General features: G+C 45.6%; 1 protein-coding gene across 1 annotated transcript in view; it reads right to left on the minus strand.

Moving 5' to 3' along the window:
• Positions 1-23,822, minus strand: part of LOC142312235 (uncharacterized) — a 95,934-nt gene that overhangs the window by 53,275 nt on the left and 18,837 nt on the right. Inside the window, exons 4-6 of the mRNA XM_075351149.1 lie at positions 23,691-23,814; positions 23,510-23,607; positions 23,226-23,316 (exon numbers count right to left, since the gene is read on the minus strand). Of these exons, the coding sequence (XP_075207264.1) occupies positions 23,226-23,316; positions 23,510-23,607; positions 23,691-23,814 (313 nt within the window). The remainder of the gene's footprint in view (positions 1-23,225; positions 23,317-23,509; positions 23,608-23,690; positions 23,815-23,822) is intronic.

Below are 23,822 nucleotides of genomic sequence, written 5' to 3' on the forward strand. Positions count from 1 at the left end.
TAACGAGTAGCTCGAATACCATACTACTCGGCGAGTACCGAGTAGTAACGCGTATACTCGCTCATCCCTAGTGCCAATTGCCAGGGCCCATCTGGCAGTACTCTTTGAAGCTTCTCTGGGTATAGCAATCGATTGCCCCATTCCTTAGTGAAATTACTTTTTGTCACCAAGAGGTCTTGGCCTTACCAGGGAACTTCCAACCTTTAACTAACTTTGTCACCTACCATTTGTTCCAGGACCTTGGGCATTGGATTTCTATCCTAAATAGGATGTGTGGAAATATATGATTGGCATGTATGGATCTACCATATGCCTCACAGTAACAATATATTATTTATGTACAAAATATTGCCCACATTCTGGACATGAATATGGCTTCTCCCCTGTGTGGGTTTCTTAATGTGTAACAAGATGTGATTTATTTACAAAACATTCCCCATATTCTGAACATGAATATGGCTTCTCCATAGTATGAATTCGCTCATGCCTAACAAGCTCTATTTCCGTTTAAAATATCTTCCACGGTGGCATGGCTTGGCTATGAAATAGTGAGGATGTACTTCACCTCAGCTCGCTAACCTACCCTGGTTATCTGCCGATTTATTAGACCCTCAGGCCCTTGGCTACAGACTATGAGTCAGAAAAGAAGAGGGAAAACATTTAGTGGTCAACAAAGGAATACAGTGTATTTTTTACAGGGGTCTCGGCAGTTTCCATCATCCAGGATCCAGAAAACATGGCCGCCAGCTCCCCGAGCCATGCTATAGCGTGCAGCGCAAGGGAAGCATCACAAGATGCTGGTCAGACCTCTGAGACCTCTGTCAGCCAGGCAAGGTCACGATGCTCCAGAGTCACTATAAGGAACTCACCCAGGCTGTTGGACATCGAGGGCAACCCAGGTACACCCGCAGCACTGATTCCCGCTCCCTCTGTTGATATAGCTCTCGTTGGGGAATGGCTTGCTGGTGCCTGCTGTTACCCTTTCCCCTGCAGCCCAGGCTCTGACCTGCTCTACGGTGGCAGCACAGGATGAAGTGGAGGCCTGCAGTGACTCACGTGGGACCCTGGATGGGCGACGGCGATTGAGATATGGTGGAGTCTCAGATGAGCGGCCGCATGACAAGGAGCTGACAGGCACGCAATTGACGCCAGCACCTGCCCTCACCTCTCTCATAATACCGGATGACGGCGAGGTCCCGGCCCTCCAGTGCACCCCACAACCCAGGCACCATGCAGTACAGTGGCTGAAACAACCTCTTATCCGGACACCAACCCACAAAGTCTGCAGCAATATCAGTGGTTGGGAGTTCAGGGGTGTGATGGTGGAATATGAAGGGGGGGTTGTGTATAATTTTGTGTAGGTTCGTATTTTAGGCATGGTGCACTGTCCATTCTGTGTATTCCTTGTGTGTACATTGTCCTGTTTGCAGGTTAATCCCCCCCTGCCGGGCTTTTGTCCCTAAGTCTGGGGGAGGGAGGCCTGGGATCCACCTGAACTCTCTGCTTACCTGGGTGATTATTCTGTCTGGAGAAGGACAAGAGACAAGCAGGAAGATTCATCCTCTGGGGGAGAAGCTGCGGCTCCCCAGAGAGACATGGACATTTATCCCTTACTGGACTGTATCCGTGTTCCTGGACTATTTTACCCTCTGTGTAGTGGATTATTTTATGGACCTTCTAATTTGATTGGAATAAAGGATCTCCCATCTTCTGCTCTGTTCATTGTGTGATACGGAGAAGGACCCCGTGACAAGGGGTCATGACCCTTTTGGAAGTGCCTGGCATTTCCCCGTCTCCCCTCCCTATACACGATGGAAATCAGCCTCAGGTACTATACACCTGCAAAATTCATACAGGGATAGAGCCTGTAGTGGGACCTGCACGCAGCACTGCTCCATGTGATCCATCCATCCTGGCCACCCATGGTGTGGGAGTGTTAGCTGAATTGAGATACCACCGAGCCCGCATCAATATCATACCCTGCAGGGAAGATATAGAAAGGTTTGTAACAAGGCTTGAAAATGTTTATCGTACTGAACTCTCTAACTTATAGCTCAAATGTCCAGAGAATTGATACTCAAGTACAGACCCAAGCAAATAAAATACAGTCCCTACAGGGAGACATATACTCATCAACAAATCTTAGACGTCCATTCTCAACAACGTCACTACCTTACAGAAGCATTGGACAACTGAGAACAGGGGCCGCCGCAACAATCTGAGAAAAAGGGGCATTAGGAAGACATCGATTCCAAAGATCTCCCACGGGTCCTTCAACAAGTGTTCAACAAAATCCTAGGAGCCCTTAGAGCTCCGCAGGTAACGCACATGAATGTCCGCAGGTTTACCGCAGATATTTCGCTGGAATCCCGCAGAAATGGAAAGCTGCGGATTCCGGGGAGCTGCTGCGGGAAACCTGCGGACATACCTGCAGATATATCCGCAGGTACATAGTCCCATGGGTGCATAGCCTAAAAAACAAAAGGAGCTGCACAAGAGATACAACACAAAGCCTGCAAAAGCCTAAGGGTATGTGTCCAAGATCAGGATTCACTGCGTCCTGGACGCAGTGTGTCCTTACCTGAGGGATCGCGAGTCACTGATCATGGGCACGCACCCTAAATCAATCAAGTTCCTGCAGAGAGTGCACTGACACAATTATTTATATTATCTATATATAGATATATTGTGATATGATCACAGGTACTGTGCTGAGAGGGTTAATGTATGTTACCTGGGCCGGGTTTCTTGTGGACTGCTAATGAGATGGGTGGGACGGCTGTTCACCATATCTCCACCTCGGGGTGTGGTCCCAGAGGTAAAAGTCAGGCCTCTGGACACACCCATGGCCCGGCTCTGAATTTCCTGTGGTGGAGGAAGTAGCCGGGTTTGCCTGTATGTGGTGGTGAGGAAACCTGCTGTCTGTGAAGGCTAGGCTTGGACTTATGTGCTGGACTGGACCTGGAGACCTGGTGTTTGGGAACGTGCCTGTCTCCTGCTTGTAATGCCATTGTTGTATGCAGTCCTGGCAGTATGCTGTATAAAGTCTAAATAAAGCAGCCTGAGAATAAGGAAGTGCCTCCCGTGTTTACCTGAAGCCCTCGTGCTGAGTGAGTATTCCCCATGTTGCAAGGTGCAACGTCACTAACTATATATATATATATATATATATATATATAAATAATCAAAAATGCAAATATTGTATGTGAAATAGGAAAAAAACGCATATCTATGGGTAAGAATATGTCAATGTTAGTCATGTAAGTACTACAATTGACGTATCATATAGGCTAATACTTTAACATAATCTCTCATCTGAGATTCAGAGCCAAAGAAAAATGCATTTTCCGAAGAAAAAAAAACTATTTTATTATTACGGAGTGCACTAGTATGGTCACCACCTCTAATATATTTAGGTACATGTTCAATAACATAAGCTCATAGGCTGGATATATCACAATGGCATTCCACAAAATGTTTAGAAATATTGGAAATATGTTTTTAGAGGATTCTTCAAAAAAAAAAAAAAAAAAAGGAGGGGAATTATATATCCATGGGTAAGAATATGTCAATAGTAGTCATTCCAATGCTATAATGACGCATCGTATAGGCTAACAATGTAACATGATCTCTTGTCTGAGATTCAAACCCAAAGGAAAGTGCGTGTTCAAAGAAAAAAAATCCAAAAAGCTTAAATCCAAACAGAGAATTGTCACAGGAAGCAGGCGCAGTGCTGCAGGCAATATGCTGGTGCTCGCTGTGGGCGAGGAGGCAGGGGCCATCCTGAAAATGTCGGCGGTGTGGGCTTCAAATATTGGTGCCCGGAGTCGGCACAAGTGCAGCTGGAGCTCTCGACTCAAGATCTCATCTTCGCATGCCACCTCTGGCCCATTGATCTCCCCGCAGCGGACTTCAGGAAAATGGAGCCCGGAGGTAACGCGTGCGCAAATGAGATCTCAACTTGTCATTGAGCTATCTGTGCGCATGCAAACTCTGGGTGCGATTTCTTTGAAGCCCACACTGCCGACAGTTTCTAGATGTAACCTGCCTCACAGTGTCTACAGCAGGCATCTGGGACACCCGGCGCACCGCCAGCAGTATCGCCTTACTTTACCACCGCCCCTGCCTTCTGTGACCTTGCTCCACCACTGCTGTCGCCCCCTGGTAAGACACAACCAGAATATAAGACGGATCCCTTTTTTTTCTCTCTAAATTTGAGGTGCATCTTATAAAACGAACAATATGGTACTCTACAGAACGCACATAAAGCGGTTATTAGGGTAAAATTCATTCAGATTAACAGTAGAAATAGGAAAATAAATAGAGAAAATATAAAACAACTTTCATCCAGGATTAAGGCTATGTGCACACGTTGCGTTTTTTCCCGCGGAAACGCTGCGTTTAGAACTGCAGCGTTTCAGTGCCAAATAGCATGCGTTCAGCTTCCTCAGCAAAGTCTATGAGAAAGCCTAAAAATCGATTCGCACGCTGCGTATCTAAGCACAGCGTTCTGGATGCCAAAAATCGGTGCGGAAAAAGAATCAGCATGTCACTTCTTTTTTGCGTTGTAGCTGCGTTCTCCACCCATTGAAATCAATGATCTGGGTCAGAACGCAGCTACATCGCAGTTCGCTGCATTTTTGTTGCGGTCCGCATGCTTTATCGGCATACAGAACGCAGGCATTTTACCTGGAAGTGAGGTCAAGAGGTTTCCTGTTGACCTCACTTCTTGGCAAAGTTCAGGAAATCCGGAGTCGCCAAAGTGCCCGCCCCGAACCCCAGCCCCCTCACGAAAATCCAAGACGGCCACGCGCACAGCAGCGCACCAGCCGTACCCTATTCCTCTGTTTCTGTCGCATGTGCAATAACACATGCGACAGAAAACTGCTCCCCAGGCCCTGCCAGGTCACCCCCTATTTCCCCCCGGTAACCCCCGTACCTGTCACAGCGCTGATCCCCCGCGGCCCCCTCCTTCACAGTGCGTGCTGGTCACATGTGCCGAGCAGCTGACGGCTTCCTGTGTTCAGTGTGAGCTGCGCTGGCTGCTGCTCGGCACACAACAGCTGTGACCCGGGGAGAGTGGGTGCAGATTCTTTGCACCCACTCTCCTCAAATGGAGGGTCTGCACTACTAGAAAATGGGGGACACGTTCCCTGAGCGTGCCCCCCATATTCTAGAAGGTCCAGAGGAGACGTGGGACGTCAAAAATGGATACTGCGGACCCAATTTTTTTTCTTTTCTTTTCAATAAATTGGTGAAAGAGGATATGTTTTTGGGGAGTGTTTTTTCAAATAAATTTTTTATTTTTTGTTGTCAATTTTTTTTGCTATTACTGTTAATTAGTTATGTCTGGTATCAAATAGATGCCGTGACATCACTAATTGCTGGGCTTGATGCCAGGTGACATTACACATCTGGTATCAACCCCATATATCACCCCGTTTGCCACCGCACCAGGGCAACGGGATGAGTTGGGGGAAGCGCCAGGATTGGCGCATCTAATGGATGCGCCACTTCTGGGGCGGCTTCGGCCTGCTATGTTTAGGCTGGGAAGAGTCCAATAACCATGGCTCTTCCCATCCTGAGAATACCAGACCCCAGCTGTCAGCTTCACCTTGGCTGGTGATCTAATTTGGGGGGACCCCACGTTTTTTGTTTTTTTTAATTACTTATAAAAAAAAAAAAACAGCTTGGGGAGCCCTCCAAATTGATCACCAGCCAAGATGAAGCTGTCAGCTGTGGTTTGCAGGCTACAGCTGCCTGCTTTACCCTGACTGGCTATCAAAAATAGGGGGGACCCCACGTCATTTATTTTAATAATTTTTTTTTTAGGCTAAATACAAGGCTAGGCACCCTTTAGTGCCATATGAAAGGCACTAAAGGGCGCCAGCTTAGAATATGCAGGGGGGGTGGGACGTTATATATGTTTGACATCCATTGACACATTTTTGGCTGTGTGCCCACGATCAGGGTTTACAGCGTTATGGGCGCAGAGTGTTTTCCCTGCGTCCATAACACTGTGTTGTGCAGTAGAAGCACAGTGGAAGGATTTTTAGAAATCCCGTGCCCACTGGGCTTTTCTCCACAGCATAAACTGACCTGTGGCACGGCTTCCTGAGCCTCAGGATGTAAATTTATGCTGCGGAGATGAGTGTTCTCTGCACGTAGAATAGCGCAAGTCCACAGCAGCCTGAACCCAAATCGTGGGCATGGGCAGCTGCGTTCTCCCGTGGACAACACTCACATCTCTGCAGGAAGGCTGGCATGGTGTACTGGATGTACTGTGGCACTGTCACTGGATCATGTGGTCAAAAACGCACCTGAAGAAAACGCATGGAAAACGCATGAAAAACGCACGAAAAAACGCACGAAAAACACATGCGTTTTTTATGCGTTTTTCCCAAAACGCATTGTTTACAATTGTCCCCTCTGCCAGAGGGTGCGTTTTTTTCTGCACTGAAAAAAACGCAATGTGTGCACATAGCCTAAAGACATAGAACACACTCGGATTGAGTCCTTCAATAAACACTCAGACTAAAGTTGAGAATGGACTTGAGATCTCAATTAATTAGAGACTATGATAGAATGCTACAAAAAAATCAAAACAAAGTTTTATTATTTGAATAATAAGCCGTCTAAATATATGATGACTAGGATAAAGCAAAGGAAAGATAGGACAAGAATTTCAGCAATTTAATATATAAAGCTGAGTGTATGTATGTATGTATGTATGTACAGTATGTCCGCTAAAGGACAAGGACTCAGGGAACGTCAGACTATGTTTTGACGGGAAAATTTAACCCCGCGTTTACAGTTACTCTCCAAAAAACCTACCTCCATTAAAGTCAATGGAGCTGTGAGGTATCGGTTATTGATAGAACCTGTGAGTGGTTGCTATAGGAACAAAATAAATTGTTAGTATAAGAAGCTTATGTGTGAGGTAATAAGATGTCGGTGGGGAGACTGATAGAGAGAGACAGACAGAGACAGAGTAAGAGGCAGACAGGGAAAGAGACAGGGAAAGAGACAGGGAAAGAGACAGGGAAAGAGACAGAGACAGGGAAAGAGACAGGGAAATTGACAGAGACAGGGAAAGAGACAGGGAAATTGACAGAGACAGGGAAAGAGACTGACGGGGAAAGAGACTGACGGGGAAAGAGACTGACGGGGAAAGAGACTGACACACAGAGACTGACACACAGAGACAGGTAGAGAGACAGAGAGAAAGTTACTATCCGGGGCAACGCTCGGGTACTACAGCTAGTAATTAATAAAGACAATACAATATGTAAACACCCGAATGAAATAGCGGATGCCTTTGCTGCTTACTATTCTAAGCAATACAATTTAAGAGAAGATACAAGTATCATACAACCATCAGAAAATAAGATTAACGAATTTCTCTCAAGGATTCATCTTCTAAAAGTATCTGACGACGATCTAACCCTACTAAATGTGCCTCAAATGAGATGTTATTGAATGTTCTCAGTGAGAGGAACAAAAGAATAATCTTGTGATACTTTTTAATGGCTAACTAAAATAAAATAAAGTGATGTTACAAAGCAAGCTTTCCAGACATCTCAGGTCCCTTCATCAGGCATGGTATGACAAAATATCTGAAGAAACACAAATATATGCACAAACAGAGCAGAGGGATGGCATAATAAAAGGACATTTAAATAAACAAATACTGAACTTAGCAAGTGAATCCTTAATTAGCTTTGATTAGTGGTGTGAGAGTTTTATTGTCCCAATATCCATGTAGAATCAGAGGTCTGGTGAGTCTCTGGAGCAGACTCCTCAGATTTTATAATGGGCCATAAATCCTTCTGACAAGATGAGTCCTGTGTCCACAGAGTTAAACATTTAAATTAATTTGTATTCCCAGACCCTGCGATGGCTCTGTGATCTGAAGTTGCCTTTTAATATGACAACTTTCATATGGTTTATGTTGTATCCTGAAGCACAGAAATGTTTGGCCACAGGTAAATGTTTTTTTTTGTCTGTACATCAAAGGAAAAAACTGGAGAACACAGGTTTTATGCTGTCAATGGAGTTGTGACTGGCACAACCCGATCAGGTGAGTGCATTACTTCTTTATGATTTTGCCCAATATATCGGGTAAGACCCTATTGCGCCTTTTCTCTCCCATATAGTTTTTTTGTCTGTAATTGTGTATCGGTGAGCTCTCATCCTTGCTCTCAGTCTCTGTCCTGTTTCTCCAACATAGAGGCCCCCAATAGGACATATAGTGCACAGGATTAAGTACACCACATTGGAGGAGGAACATGTGAATGTCCCAGGAATTTTATAGTCCTTCTGTGTGTTAGGGATCTGTATCCGGTCTTTGGTCTCTACATGGGTGCAGGTTTTGCAGCTCTTTACATTGCAAGGATAAGTTCCTCTTGGTGTGTCTGAGAGCAAAGGACTTCGGATCATGATGCTCCTTAAATTAGGAGGTTGACTGTAGCACAGCAATGGAGGATCTTTGAATATTGTTTTTAACTGGTCATCCTTGTGTAGAATGTGGTGAAGTTTCTTGGCCGTTCTTCTCAGTACCTCGAGCTGTGGGTTGTAGGTCACCACCAGAGGTACTCGACTATTTTCCTCTTTTTGTTTGTATTGAAGCAGTTCACTTCTAGGGGTCCTTGTTGCTCTAATGATCTGGTCATCTATGGAGGTGGGGTGGTAGCCTTGGTTTAGAAATGTCTTTTTAAGAGGGGTTAAGTGTTCATCCCTGTCTGTAGTGCTGGAACTGATACGATTATATCTGAGGACCTGGCTGTAGACAATGGATTTTTTAATGTGTTTGGGGTGAAAGCTGTCCCATCTGAGGTATGTGGGACGGTCAATAGGTTTCCGATACACCGATGTCTAGATTGAACCATTTTGAATTTTTATGGCTGTATCCAGGAAGTTGATTTCTGTTTTTGAGTGTTCCAATGTCAAGTTTATGGTAGGATGAAATGCATTGAATTTTTCATAAAATTTTAGAAGCTCTTGTTCAGATTCGGTCCAGATTATTAAAATAATGTCATCGATGAAACGGAAATAGGCCAATGGTTTGAGGTTGCAGGATGCTAAAAAGTCATTTTCCAGTTTAGCCATGAAAAGGTTGGCATACTGTGGTGCCATTTTGCTTCCCATAGCAGTTCCTGTGCGTTGTAAGTAGAGATGAGCGAACCGGTCGCGGTTTGGCTCGAGGTCGGTTCGCCGAACGGAGCTCCCATTCGAGTTCGGTTCGTCGAACGTTCGACGAACCGAACTCGAACTGCATAGGAAACAATGGCAGGCAATCACAAACACATAAAAACACCTAGAAAACACCCTCAAAGGTGTCCAAAAGGTGACAAACAACTCACAACACAACACAAACACATGGGAAAGTGACAAGGACAAATTCTCATGCGAAAACAAAACAGCGTTACGAGGAAAAAGAGGACGAGACACAGATATAGGCATGGCATGCCCTTCTAAAATCATGTAAAACACCGCAAGGTGACTCCAAGCGGAGTCTCCCTTTTTTCCAAAAATTGGGCCACACAGACACCCCTTCAGTGGCAGCACTTGTGCCCCAGTTGTACACTTCACAGGTAGATTTGCATCAAGCACATTCAAAAATACGCCATACTTAACCATCCCCAGGATGGCACCGGGGTAGGTAGCAAACTCTTTCCTGATCCCAGCTCTGTTCATCTTGGAACATTTTTAAAAAACACAGCAAGCAAGGGTTACTCCAAGCGGAGTCTCCCTTTTTTTCCAAAAGTTGTGCCCCACACACACCCACCCATTCAGTGGCAGCACTTGTGCCCTAGTTGTACACTTCACAGCTAGATTTGCATCAAGCACATTCAAAAATACGCCATACTTAACCGTCCCCAGGATGACACCGGGGTAGGTAGCAAAGTCTTTCCTGATCCCAGCTGTATGCACCTTGGATCATTTTTTAAAACTATGTAAGCAAGGGTTACTCCAAGCGGAGTGTCCCTTTTTCCAAAAATTGTGCCCCACACATACCCACCCATTCAGTGGCAGCACTTGTGCCCTAGTTGTACACTTCACAGCTAGATTTGCATCAAGCACATTCCAAATCCACAAGCATTTACTCTCCCCAGGATGACACAGGGGTAGTAAATTCCTGGTGGATCCATGACTTGTTCATTTTGATGAACGTTAGTCTGTCCACATTGTCACTGGACAGACGCGTGCGCTTATCTGTCAGCACACACCCAGCAGCACTGAAGACACGTTCAGAGACAATGCTGGCAGCTGGACACGACAAAATCTCCAAGGCGTAACTGGAGAGCTCTGGCCATTTTTCTAGATTTGAAGCCCAAAATGAGCAAGGCTCCATTTGCAAAGTCATGGCATCGATGTTCATTTGGAGATACTCCTGTATCATCCTCTCCAGCCGTTGACTATGTGTCAGACTTGTTGTCTCTGGTGGCCTTACAAAGGAGGGTCTAAAAAAATTATGAAAAGATTCCATAAAATTGCTGTTACCAGCACCAGATACAGTCCTACTGGTATGGGTAGACTGTTGAAGATGACGAGACCGTCCCATGTTTGTCAAGTTACAACTGGGAGATTCACTCCCTGCACCTGCACGGTTGTTTGGTGGAAAAGCCGAGCTAAGATCGAGTAACAGCTTCTGCTGATACTCCTGCATACGTGCGTCCCTTTCTATGGCTGGAATTATGTCACAAAATTTGGACTTGTACCGGGGATCTAATAGTGTGGCAAGCCAGTAGTCATCATCACTTCTAATTTTGACAATACGAGGGTCATGTTGGAGGTAGTGCAACAAGAAGGCACTCATGTGCCATGCGGACCAAGTCCACGCTGTGTTTGTGGCATAGAGGTGCTACCCGTTCTTTCTTCCTCTGACATCTCCCCCCAACCTCTTTCAACTGAAATTTGACCAAGGTCTCCCTCATCCGCTGAGTCTTCCATGTCCATGGACAGTTCGTCCTCCATTTCTTCATGTTCTCCTGCACCTTCCTCAACATTTCGCCTGCTACTATGCGCCCTTGTTGATCCTTGTCCCCCATGGTCCCATGCCTGCCGCGTTGGTGATGATGAACGTCTGGACCTTGGTGATGTTGTTGTCCATTGCGCATATGAATCCTCCTGTAGTTCCTCCCCTTCCTGTTGTCCCACCCCCTGACTCCAAATAGTGTTTAGCGTGTGCTCCAGCATGTAAATGACTGGAATTGTCATGCTGATAATGGCATTGTCAGCGCTAAACATATTCGTCGCCATGTCGAAACTGTGCAGAAGGGTGCATAGGTCCTTGATCTGAGACCACTCCATCAGGGTGATCTGCCCCACCTCTGCATCTCGTTGTCTCAGGCTATACGTCATGACGTATTGCACCAGGGCACGGCGGTGCTGCCACAGTCGCTGTAACATGTGGAGAGTCGAATTCCAGCATGTCGGCACATCGCATTTCAGGAGATGAACCGGCAGGCCGAAAGATTTCTGGAGCGATGCAAGTCGCTCAGCTGCGGCGGTTGAACGGCGGAAGTGAGCAGACAGTTTTCGTGCCCTGGTCAGAAGGCCATCTAGGCCGGGGATAGTGTGTTAAAAATTGCTGAACAACAAGGTTCAACACGTGAGCCATACAAGGCACGTGTGTCACCTTGCCCAGGCGAAGCGCCGCACCCAGGTTTGCAGAATTGTCGCACACGGCCTTACCAGGCTGCAGGTTGAGTGGAGACAACCATTTATTAAACTCGGACCGCAGAGCTGACCACAATTCCTCAGCTGTGTGACTCCTATTCCCAAGACATGTCAAGCTAAAGACCGCCTGATGCCGTTGCGCTCTGCTGCCAGCATAGTAATGAGGGGTGCGTGATTCCTTCTGCGCAGTGAGAACGCTGGTGGCCTGACCAGGCAGGCTTGGGGCGGAGGTGGAGGACACAGATGAGGTGGAGGAGGCAGAAGCAGTGGCGGAACTTGGACAGACAGAGGATTGACACACAAGTCGTGGGGACGGCAAGACTTGTGCAGCAGACCCTTCACCATCTATCACCATAGTTACCCAGTGCCCAGTCAGCGACATGTAACGTCCCTGTCCATGCTTACTGGTCCAAGTATCGGTGGTGAAATGCACCCGTTCACACACAGAGTTTCTCAAGGAAGCAGTGATGTTGTGTGCGACATGCTGGTGTAGCGCAGGCACACCTTTCTTAGAGAAATAGTGGCGACTAGGCATCTGGTACTGGGGCACAGCGACAGACATAAGGTCTCTAAAATCCTGTGTGTCCACTAGGAGGAAAGGCAGCATTTCGGTAGCCAAGAGCTTACAGAGGGATAGAGTCAACCTCTTAGCTTTGTCATGGGTCGCAGGAAATGGCCTTTTATTTGACCACATCTGAGGGACAGAGATCTGGCTGCTGTGTGTAGACGGTGTTGAGTAGGGTGTCCCTGGAAAAATGCAGGTTTGTGAGGAAAGTGCAGGCGGAGACATGATGTTGCCTTCATCCAACGTTGGTGCTATCGATGTCTGAGAGAGCTGTACACACTCACTTGTTTCCCCTTCCAAACCAACTGACGACCTACCAAGCAAACTGCCTGTTGCGGTTACAGTGGTGGAAGTTGTGCGTGGAAAACCAGGTGTGACAGCTGTCCTCACAGTCCTAGAAGATGAAGAGCGCGCGGATGCACTGGAAGGGGCAGGCGGTGGATGGTTCGCTCCGCTAGGCTGCATTGCAGCACGGTGAACTTCCCACTGGGACCTATGATATTTATTCATGTGACGATTCATGGAAGAAGTTGTCAAACTGCTGAGGTTTTGACCTCTACTAACAGAATCATGACAAATTTTACACATCACATAATTTGGGCGATCTTTTTCTATGTCAAAAAAGGACCAGGCTAGGCAAGGCTTAGAGGGCATGCGACCTGCTGAGCCCCCCCGACTATTGCTCAGAGGCAGAGTGGTGGCTGATGATGCAGTTGTAGACGTGCTACCAGTGCTCCGACTCTGTCCAGGAAGGCGCAAAGTAACTTCGTCGTCGGTTGCATCCTCCTCCACCGCCTCTGTTGACCTCCTCGAGTGCCTGACTGGGGGTTGACAGTAGGTGGGATCTAGAACTTCATCATCAATTGTTGTGTTTGCACTCCCCTCACCCTCAGACCGAGCCTCTTCTTGCCCTGACCGAATATTTAAGTTGTCATCACAATCTGGTATCTGCGTCTCATCGTCATCAGTATGTTCCTCATTGTCTATAACCACAGTTGTTACAGTTTGTGACAAAGGGTCAACATTATGCTCAGAAACTTCGTCCTCACGGCCTGAATCAGAGTCACAAAGGTTCTGGGCATCACTGCAGACCATTTCCTGGTCTGTACTCACTGTAGCTTGGGAGCAGACCTCTGATTCCCAGGCTATAGTGTGACTGAACAGCTCTGCAGACTCAGCCATCTCAGTTCCACCATACTGTGCAGGGCTGATGGAGACTTCAGAGCTGGGAGAAAGCAAGTTTGATTGGGATGACAACTCAGAGGACTGGTGTTTTTTGGATGTGGTACTTGAGGTGGCTGAGAGGGCACTTGTTGGACCACTTGAGATCCATTCAAGCATTTTCCTTTTTTGGCCATCATCTACCGTTGTTCCTGTTGTTTGTGTCCGTAAAAAAGGGAGCACATCGGATTGTCCACGGTAAGTAGTAGACATCTTACTTTTGCTGGTAGATGGTCTATCTTCAGCAGATGATAATGGAGCTTTGCCACCTTCCCCACGGACAAACCCTTTTTTTCCTTTTCCACCACGCCTCTTCCCCTTTCCACCAGCATCTGTCATTTTGCCACTCATGTCGATTGCGACAAGATTGTGCACTGAAAATGTGGTAGTAAAAATTGAGAGGTGGTGTAGATTGCAGCAGTGGTCTAGCTTTATTAACAGCAGAATAATAAAGAATAAATATCCCTGACAATGCAACTACGGCCCTTAAACTGGCAGCATAAATTGCTAGTATAATGGCTTAGTAACAATGAGTTTGAGTGTGCAATGCAGGCAGACGTGCTGCAAATATCTTTGCACTACTGGGACTATACAGAAGTCCAATAGCCACGTTTAGGATGCCACTAAGTTCACTCAGTGTTTGCTAGTATAATGGCTTAGTTATAATGAGTTTGAATGTGCAATGCAGCCAGACGTGCTGCAAATATCTTTGCACTACTGGGACTATACAGAAGTCCAATAGCCACGTTTAGGATGTCACTAAGTTCACTGAGTGTTTGCTAGTATAATGGCTTAGTTATAATGAGTTGGAGTGTGCAAAGGGCAGGAGGGTACAGTGGCAGGGTTGTGGGTCTCTGGGTAGAGGAAAGGAAGCCTGCCTTTCTATCCCTCCTAATGGGGAAATGCAGCGAGGAAATCCCTGACCTTAGCTACACAGACGCTGTCATCTTGTGTAGCTGTTAAACTCTGTTTTCAGGACCTGTCACCTATGGCTCTGACCCTGCCGGTATGAGCCCTTAAAAGGACTGATAGAAAGTGCTATCCCTATGCTGTCCAGCGCTGTGTATGGAGCGTATACAGCTGTATCGGCGATAGGAGCTGCGCCAGTGATGTCTGACACCAAGGACGCAGAAGAGATAATGGCGTCCGGACGGGCAGATACTCGTTTTTATAATGCAGGGACATGTGACATGGACATCCTATGACACATGCCGTTGCTTCTCTGGCTAAAAGTCCACTTAGCTGTGTGTGTGTCTGGGATTGGCTGACATGCTGGCCCGCCCCACTACACGCGCGCACTTAGGGAAGGAAGACAAGGAAAAAAAAATGGCGATCGCCATTATCCAAACAGCAGTGATCTGAATGCGCTGTTCCCGCACACCATACACTGAAATTTCATAATAGTGTGAGTCACAGAATGACTTACACTATTACAGCGGAAAGCCAGCTAGGAATTAGCTGGGTTTTTTGCTGCTAGAACCGTTCTCGAACGTATCTAGAACTATCGAGCTTTTGCAAAAAAGCTCGAGTTCTAGTTCGATCTAGAACAGTCCCCAAAATCACTCGAGCCACGAACTGGAGAACCACGAACCGCGCTCAACTCTAGTTGTAAGTATAGCTCCTCGCCAAAAGAGAAAAAGTTGTGTGTGAAGATGAATTTGGTGAGTCTTAATACAGACTCAGGAGGGATCCCATTAGCTACAAGAAACATTTGGCAGGCGGTTAGTACATCTTCATGTGGGATGTTAGAGTATAAAGATTCCACATCCATGGTAGCTAAGATGGTACTTTCGGGTAGGGGAGCTATTCTAGATAGCTTTTTCTAAAGGTCAGTGGTGTCCTGTATATAGCTGGCTGTGTTTCTCACTAGTGGCTTAAGGACATTTTCTACCCACCCAGAGAGTTTTTCAGTGAGCGTTCCCACCCGAGAGATGGGAAAGCTTGCTTTGTAACATCACTTTATTTTATTTTAGTTAGCCATTAAAAGGTATCACAAAATTATAATTTTGTTCCTCTCACTGAGAACATTCAATAATTTTTCAACTGGCTAATACGGTACCACAACGTTTTCACTTGTAACTGTAGGTTCCAATGCATATGGGACCTGACAGGTTCCCTTTTAAATTTTTTAAGAACTGGTCAGGTTAAGGCTTCATAGTCATTCACTCTAGCAGTAACATTAATCCCCAAGTACTTAAATTTCGAGGTAATATGTAGTCCTGAGGAGGTATACCGAGGGATATTGTCAATGTTATTTACAGGGAGTAGGACCGACTTCCCCCAATTTATCAGTAATCTGGAATATCTCCCAAATCATTTCCATTCCTATGTGTAATGAATTAGAAGCATCTGTCAGAAAGAGTAGAGTGTCATCGGCATAAAGCACTACCTTTCTTCGAGCTCCCCTCTATATTCGGATGGTTTCGTATGACTGCCACCATGGGCTCTATAGCCATCGCAAATCGTAACGGCGAGAGGTAGGGGTACTCAACCCTTGTTGAGTACCCCTAGCTAAGATAAATACGGGAATAAGCCGGCCATTATCCCTAATCCTAGCAGTGGGCCTGCCACATAAAAATTTTTATCCAGGAAATAAAATTTGCACTCAATTCAAATTTGCTAAGTACTGCCCATAAAAAGTTCCATACAATAGAGTTAAACGCTTTGGCTGCGTCGAGAGAGCAGATAACTCTATGCCCAGGATTATCCACTGGAAGTTGTAGATTGAGATGGAGACGCCGAATATTTACCACGATGGATCTGGAAGGCATAAAGCCAGATTGGTCAGATTGGATCAGGGAACAAATCACAATATTTATTTCTTTGGTTTTTTTTCTTGTCTAGAGGCTGCCATTTACATGCTTGTAATGTTGCATGTTTACTGTTTTTTTTGTTACAGCTCAGTTTTTTGGTGTTTTTTTTGTCTGCTATCTTGCTTTATTGCAAGTTGGGGGTGCAGCCCTCCTTATACTGAGGCTGAACAACTAATTGCTTCCCACTTTGCTGTGTATTTAATCTGGGACCCTGCTGACCACTTTTTACCATTCACATTGGAGTTTTGATAGACACAAGACAGGTATGTATAATGGTTTTAACTTTTTTTTTTTTAAATCAGATACTTTTTTATTAAAACAGAATACATACAACAGAATAACAAATCGGCATCCAAATTAAATTTATCACATCTATTACCCCTTTAACTCCCCCTCCCGGCAGCAACACTTCTCCCCGATACTACATCCCATATAGTACACACTTATAATACCCTCCAACTGTAGTATAGCAACCATCCCGTTGTGCAGGAGGAACAACTAGTAACACAAATAAAACAAAACACACACATCAGAGGTCTCAGACGGCTATCCCCGTCCCATATCAATTTACTGGTCCATCACTCGTCCTATCCGCATTGCAGCCAAGGAGACCATAGCTTCTCAAACATTTTAACATTCCCCCTTCTTTCATACACTCCCCGTTCCAGCTGAAGAATACATTTCACCCTTTTAATGTACTCTCCCCTGGTCGGGGGGTCTTTTTTAATCCAGGACCTGGCGATTAGCTTTCTTGCCGCATACAGCAGCCTAGCAATGACAATTTTCATAGTATTTTCCACCCCAAGCTCCTCAACATATCCCAATAGGCATATCACTGGTTCCCTGGGGAGGACACACCCATATGTTCTTCCTATCTTGTTGATAACCTTAGTCCAAAAGGAGACCAGTCTCGGACAAGACCACATCATGTGAAAAATACCTGCGTCAGGTCCCTGACACCTTGGACACTCCGAATTCCTTTTCAACCCCATTTTAAACATCAGTAAAGGAGACCTATATAAACGGTGAATCACGTATAGGTGAGATAGTCTGGCCGGTTCGCCCATAGAGAGTTTAGGTACATGCTCCAGGATACTCTCCCACACCTCCTCCGTTATCGGCCCAACTTCCTCCTCCCATTTAGATTTAGTTTTAATTGGGTAGTCTAAAAGAAAGGTATGTAGTATATCTTTATATGTGCCAGAAATGATCCCTTTAGTGCTTCCTCTGCCCTTACACACATACTCCAGTACCAGGTCAGTCTGTAGGTCCACACTATTTTTAGCCACTTGGGCTGCAATCGCATGTTTTAATTGACTGTAGTGGAGCCAGCCGGACACCGGTAACTGAAACTCACTCTGTAACTGCGGGAACGATTTCACAATTCCTCCGTCCAATATCTGATGCATGTATATCACACCCTTGCGTCTCCACTCCTCAATATTCCCCATTTTCTGAATCTCCGGGAGATTACTGTTATCCCAGATAGGTGTAAACTTAGTTAACCGGGTCACCCCTCTCACCTTTTTCAGCCTATCCCAGGTCTTATTTATAAGTGCCATTGTAGGAGATGTTCTACCCAGGAGCCCCACCGCACCATCCTCTAGTCCCATTACCAATGGACTTCTACCCACTATGTATTCCAGTACTTCTTTAATGCCCCCATCTTTCTCTCGATCAGACCAACCCCTGAGGTGTTGACATTGCGCCGCTATATAATACAATTCCGGATTTGGGATTGCTAGACCCCCCTCATCCTTTGGCCTTTGTAAAGTCTCTAATCGCACCCTAGGCTGCTTTTTACCCCACACCAGGTCCCTAAACAGCGAGTTTATCCCTTTAAATCTTTTCCTTGAAATACAAACAGGGGCATTGTGCAGTATGTATAGGAGTTTAGGCATTACTACCATCTTTAGCAAATTAACCCTTCCAACAACTGACAAATGTAGCTTGTTCCAGGCATCCACCTTGGCTCTCAATTTTTTAAGGAGAGGCCATAAGTTCACCTGTATGTATTTTTCTACTGGCAGAGATATCTTGATACCTAGATATTTAAATTCGTCCACATTCTTCAATTTGTTAGCCCCAGTATCCTCATTTGTCCAGGCTACTTCCCCATCCACTTTAAAGAGGCTTGATTTAGACCAATTAATGGTCAGTCCCGAAACGTCTCCAAATTTCTCTATTATCTGCATGGCATGATCCAATGAGGCTGATGGATCCCCCAAGAAAAGTAATAAATCGTCAGCATAAAGAGCTATTTTCTCCTCTAAATGCCCATACTTAAATCCATGGATCTCCTTTGATTTCCTAATGGCCGCCGCCAGAGGCTCTATTGCAATAGCAAATAGGAGCGGCGATAGTGGGCAGCCCTGTCTCGTTCCCCGGTGCAACTCAAACGCTGAGGAGGTCATACCATTAACTCTAACTTTAGCAGTAGGCCTATTATACAACAGCTGCACCCACTTTACAAACCGTGGGCCAAAACCCATATGTTTTAACACTTTCCACAGATACCCCCACTCAACACTATCGAACGCTTTCTGGGCATCTAGCGAAGCAATCACCCTCCGGCCAGGGTTGTCAGGCGGCAACTGTAGATTAAGATATAATCTCCTGATATTAGCAGCTGTCGACCTATTGGCCATGAACCCTGATTGGTCCATATGTATTAGGTTAGATATAACTCCAGTCAGCCGGTTTGACAACACCTTAGCCAGAAGCTTCACGTCCGCTGTTAATAACGAGATAGGTCTATAAGAGTCTGGAAGCCTCGGATTTTTATCCTCCTTAGGAATTACTACTATTATTGCTTCTCTCATAGATTCAGGCAATACACCTTCCCCCTCCGCCACCTCAAAGACTTTCAATAGTTTGGGTAATAGGATTTCTTCTAACTGTTTATAAATTTCAACTGGTAGCCCGTCTGCTCCCGGTGCCTTGTCATTGCTCATGCCATGCAGAGCGTCCTCCAGTTCATCAATAGTAATAGGTGACTCCAGTTTATCTCTATCCACTACAGACAACACCGGAAGCTCACCTCGCTCAAGAAATGAGTCCACCTCTTCAACCCTCATCTCTCCAATAGAAGAATATAGCGTGCGATAGAAATCTTTAAAGACCCCAAGGATCTCCTCAACCTCAGTGACCTGTGTCCCCTCCCCCGTGTCCATACCATGCACAAATGAGCTACTCCTTTGAGCTGCAGCTATGACCGATAATAGATGACCAACTTTTTCTCCCTCCTCATAAAAATGCAATTTTTGGAATGCCTGCTTCCTTACCGCCTTCTCCAAAAGCATCTTATTAACCTGTTCATGCGCCTGCCTAAGATTTTGCTTCGTGTCCGTAGTAGTACTCCGGATTGCTTCCAGCTCTGCCTTATCTAAGGCCTCCAGGCTATCTTTCTCATCCTGCCTCGTCTGTGTTTTACGTTTACAGATATCCCTGAACAGGAGCCCCCTGAGGTATGCCTTCATCGCATCCCATACCACCAGCGGACCAGTGCTACCCTCGTTGTGGATAAAGAAATCCCCAAGATCCCGTTCTATATTCCCCATATTAATATGACGGATCCATGCTGGATGAAGCTTCCACTCTCCCCTCCTTCCCCCTGTCAGGGTCCCCCGTCGTATGGACACTAGAATTGGGCTATGATCTGAAATCACTCTTGTCAGATATTGCACGTCGCCTATCATTGCATCCATCAGATCACTAACTAGAGCCATGTCAATGCGGGACAGAGTGTTATGCGAAGCCGAATAACAAGAGAAGCAGGATACCCTCCCATTCCTCACTCGCCAGGCATCTACCATTCCAAGTTCCCCAATAAGAGTGCCAAACGAAGTCATACAACTATCCTGGATACCTGGAGGTCTACCACTCCTGTCCCAGTACAGATCTATCACATTATTGAAGTCCCCCACTAGTAAAAAAGGGATTACTCCCCCCTTCTCAGAGAACTCCCTTATCTCCCTTAGTTTGGTGCACTTATATGGAGGTGGTATATATATTGCAGCTATACACGAGTCTGCCAAATATTTTACACTTGACGGCCACACACTGTCCCTCTTTATCCACATACACTTCTATCTCTTCATATTGCACAGAGTTATGGATCAGCAGTGATACACCCCTTGCATAGTTGGAAAAGGTGGAATGATAGGCCTTCTGCACCCATCTCCTATTTAAAACATGTGTTGTCTCCTTTGTGAGATGCGTTTCTAGTAGACATATTACTGATGGGTTCTGGTCTTGAACATATTTAATTAATGCCGCTCTCCTAGACCTATCTGATAACCCTCTAATATTCCAACTCAACACCTTAATTCTATCCCCCATTATCCCACCCAGTAAAACCATCAAACCTTGTAGTATCTCCCCATGCTGCCTCCACCCTACCCCTTTCCCCCCTCCCCCCCTGCTCCCCTCCCCTCCTGCTCCCTACCACTTCCTGTTTTTGAGTACTCCCGTGAAGCATCGGGTTTTCCAAACCTGGTCCATAATCCCTACTAAATTCCCCCCTACCTCCCTCGCCTTCCCCTCTTAGACACATTTTAAAACTCGTCCCTTTTCCAACAATTCTCCACTCCCACCCTGTCTATGTATAATCATATTCCACTCAACCAATATAACAGTAAAATGGCGAACAGTAATTAAACTGGAATCTCAAATTGTAAATACCACCACCGCGCCTAATTAGGCAGTCCCCATGTCCTGCGGAGCTCACATCAAACCCTTCACATTCCCCCTGCATACTACCTCAATCCCAAAGGGAAGGAGGAAAAAGAAGAAAAAAAAAAAAAAAAAAAAGGGGAGAAAAAAAAGAAAACACAAGAAGGGTCCCCTGTAAGCTCCTAAGGATGTTGTAGAGCCTCAGCCGGCCTTCTCCAACACACTGCAGATTCAGACAGTCAGCTCATTCCTTCAAACGGATCCGCTTTTCGTTTGCGTCCAACCACTGCATGGCTTCCTCCGGAGTTGTAAAAAAGTGCACCCGCTCCAAAGCCATCACTCTTAGCTTAGCTGGGAACATCATTGAGTATTGCACCCACACCTCTCGCAGGCGCCTCTTTACTCCTGTAAAAGTCATACGTAGCTTTTGAACAGAAATGGAGTAGTCCGGGTATATGGAAATTCTCTGGCCGTCAATCATAAGATCCTCCATGTCTCTTGCCTTTCGCAGTATAGTGTCCCTGTCTCTGTAGTTGAGGAGCTTGGCTAGCATAGTGCGAGGGCCCCTGCCTGCTGGTTGTGGCTGCATCGGGACTCTGTGTGCACGTTCCACGGCATAGAGCTTGGATAAGACATTAGCACCCATTTTCCCCCTGAGCCAGTCTTCTACATATTCAGTGGGGTTTCTTCCTTCCGCTTTCTCAGGGATGCCGACAATTCGGATGTTATTTCTTCTAGAGCGGTTCTCTAAATCATCATTTTTTGCCATGATTTCAGCTATCTGCTGTGCAAATGTTTTTTCAGACTGTTGTAGTTTTGTAATATGATCCTCTGTTATCCCCACTCTCTCCTCTACAGCCGCTGTCCTCAGATCTGCTTTCTTGAGGTCTTTCTTAATGTCAGCAACCTCTGCCTGTAATCCCTTAACTTGCTTTGTCAGGGTAGTCAGAGCCTCTTTACAAAAAGACACCACTGCAAAAACGTCCTTTAAAGTGGGGTTTTCTGGACTATGTGTTTTCTCCACTTCTCCTGTCTTATCTTGCTGCTTTTCACCATCCCCCATCTCATCAGAGCTGGCATTGTCTTCTCCCTCCTCTCCCATCTCACCTCTGTTATCTATATGCTGAAGTGATTTCTCTGGAGTCCAGGCCAACTTCTCCAGCCTTGCCGCGATCTGCATCCTCTCCTGACAGGCTGCATTAACTTTCTCAGCTTCCTGCCTTATCATGGCACCATCTTGAGAGCTGGGGACTTTCCCGACTCCATTATCTTTTTGCCTACGACGGACCATGGCACTCTGCATCCACCAGACTCACCCCAGACAAGTCCTCACCACCTTATCTTCCTGACAGCCGGCTGAGGCAGTGATAACAGCGGTATTCAGGGATTTATCAAGGGAGTTTGCAGGAGAGCTCCAAAAACACGTCTCTTCACATTGCCGTCCAGGTCACGCCCCCCAATGGTTTTAACTTTAGTTGGTTAGGGACCGTTCCAGATGGGTACACCGTGACGAGGTGGGATGGCTTCTTACGTTTTTGCAAAAATGTATATACTAAGTACCCTGTTATTAAGCACTTGCAGTTTATTCATTATTATTCAGGGTATTTTTCATACAATTTTTCTCTTTGGTTTTTTCAAATCACAATATTTAGTTTAGCTGCTAGGACCTTAGGTACAGCGTGTGAAAGATATCTACCAAATAAACAGAATATACAGCAGGGGTAGAGAAATAATTAAAACTTAACTTTTAATACCACAGTTAAAATTGAGTACCCAATGACATACAACACACAAAAAGAAAAACCTGTGTGAACAGGTACCATGGTGGTCTGTGACGCATGTGTTCAAACCAGACATAAAAAATCATCACAAGACTCACCATTCACATCTACGCTGTATAAATAACTCCAAGTATACAGCAGAATGCAAAAACAACATTAAATGTGACTGAGAAATAAAGCAACGGTCTCACTAATTGATGTCCTGAGCCCAGTACCAATGACTTGATAGTTCACAGGGGGGGACAGGCAATGGCTGCCACACATTACCCCAGGTTCCCAGTTGTCAGTCACCACTCACATCCCTCCTTCCCAACGCGTTTCATCAAATTATGACTCAACAGGGAATCCGGAGGTCAGAAGCACAGTGAGTACGAGATCATGTCCAAGGAAAACTCTATTTTTGTCAAAATTTCATATATTTTTTTTTTTTTTTCCAGCACTTAAATTAAATATTCTGTAACTTCTCTGCATTTAGTGGTCACTACTCACCTGGGTAGTCATATGTAGGAATCTCCTCTTTACACCGCTCATCACCCCTCACATATGTCTCTGTAGTATTAATATGGGTCAGATATTCACCCTGAAACAAATATTGTAAAAGTCACAGATGGAGAAGTCACATCTATGATCAGCTCTAATCCTGCCATCTCCACAGTTCTCATTACACAAGTATAACACATATAATACTGGTGGATAAAACAAGACTGAGCACAAGACCTTCACAGCCGTCTACACATCATAGGGAGATTTCATGGCACCTTCTCTCCATCTACCTGATGATCCTGAGGAACATCGGGATCTTCTTGTTTACAGTCCTGTGGAAGAAGAGGACGGGGACATCTCTCTGGTGTTGTCCTCTTACTGGATAGAACTGGAGGAAACACATACAGGGACTCAATTCATTCTTTACATACAGATAATTATAGGCCGTGTGTATTTAGTCCTGTCTATTACCTGGTGATGTGAGGGGCTGGGGAACCTCCATCATGACGTCCTTGTACAGATCTTTGTGCCCTTCTAAATACTCCCACTCCTCCATGGAGAAATAGACGGTGACATCCTGACACCTTATAGGAACCTGACACA

The sequence above is a fragment of the Anomaloglossus baeobatrachus genome, chromosome 5 (genome assembly GCF_048569485.1).
Source record: "Anomaloglossus baeobatrachus isolate aAnoBae1 chromosome 5, aAnoBae1.hap1, whole genome shotgun sequence".
In the NCBI taxonomy this organism is placed as follows: domain Eukaryota; kingdom Metazoa; phylum Chordata; class Amphibia; order Anura; family Aromobatidae; genus Anomaloglossus; species Anomaloglossus baeobatrachus.